Source organism: Camelina sativa, chromosome 4, assembly GCF_000633955.1.
Source record: "Camelina sativa cultivar DH55 chromosome 4, Cs, whole genome shotgun sequence".
Lineage (NCBI taxonomy): Eukaryota > Viridiplantae > Streptophyta > Magnoliopsida > Brassicales > Brassicaceae > Camelina > Camelina sativa.
In genome coordinates this window covers 20,289,183-20,290,332 of record NC_025688.1, presented here as the reverse complement: position 1 = coordinate 20,290,332, position 1,150 = coordinate 20,289,183, and the positions used below count along the sequence as shown (strand labels likewise).

At 37.6% G+C, this 1,150-nt stretch overlaps 1 protein-coding gene across 1 annotated transcript in view; it reads right to left on the bottom strand.

The window, feature by feature from the left end:
• LOC104784084 (nucleolin 1-like) overlaps nt 1-1,144 on the bottom strand; it is a 2,027-nt gene extending 883 nt beyond the window's left edge. Inside the window, exons 1-3 of the mRNA XM_010509155.2 lie at nt 654-1,144; nt 371-554; nt 120-167 (exon numbers count right to left, since the gene is read on the bottom strand). Coding sequence (XP_010507457.1) covers nt 120-167; nt 371-554; nt 654-1,117 — 696 coding nt within the window. The 5' untranslated portion in view covers nt 1,118-1,144. The remainder of the gene's footprint in view (nt 1-119; nt 168-370; nt 555-653) is intronic.

Below are 1,150 nucleotides of genomic sequence, written 5' to 3'. Positions count from 1 at the left end.
TGGTAGTAAAAGTAAAGTAAAGAAGGATTTCACAACCATATATATATATATCAAAATTGTGAACCAAGGAATGTCTTAAAAAAATATTTCAGCGACGGGCTATAGATATAGATTACTTACATTGCAGCTCTATCAAAAGCCAAAGCACGTTTTGCGCCATCTTCAGTCTGTATAAAATGAAACGAAATAAAGATGTCAGTACAGTCTAAGACACAGTCCACTTAACCAAGTTCATTTGACAACTATACAGTGTTCTAAAGAAGCCTTGATTATATATCTCTGAAACTAACTCTAAAAGTCCAAAACAAAAAGCAATGTTCCAACACAAGTAAAAATGAAGCAGCAAAGTTAGATCGAAAAAAAAACTTACTTCAAAAGTGATGAAGGCAATACCACTGAATGCACCATCCTCAGGACGCATCTTGCAGTCAACTTTAGTGATGACTCCAGAGCTTCTGAAGTAGCTACGAATCTCATCTTCTGTACTCTGATAAGGAATACCCCCAACATATAACTTGTTAGGAACAACACCCCCATCTTCTTCTTCTTCTTTGCTGAAAAAAAAAAACAAAAACAAAAACATAGAAGTCAATATACATAAAAAACTGAATACATAATTACAAACAACAGAGAGCTCAAATGAACAAACTTACTTGTCAGTATTATTAACTTGAATCTCTTCTACCTTAACCTTGTCTTCTTCCTCAGCCTTCTTTGGTGCTTTGTTTACCTTTCTCTTCTTCTTTTTCTTCTTATTTTTCTGCTTCTGCTTCTGCTTCTGGGGGTTATGATCCCCTTCCTTAGTTCCTTCATCTCCTTCTAATTCGCCTTCCACAGAATCGTCTCTCTTTCTCTTCTTTATAATAATAATCTTCGTATCAGTTTTCTCGCTTGACCCACCATTGTCAACGTCACTCTCTCTGACTCCTTGGTCGTCTTCTTCTCTAGCGCCGCAAGTTTCGCTATTTCTTCGTTTCTCTCTCTTTGACAATCTGGGTTTGTGGCTAGCTGAATCAAGAAGCACTTTCAGAGACTGAGACTCGTATACGGAGGCAGATAGTGATTGAACCAAGTCTTGTCGAATCCTCTGCTTCAGCTTCTTGTTCGACAGCACCATCTTCGCTGATTCTCATCAAACTGAGTGAGTTCC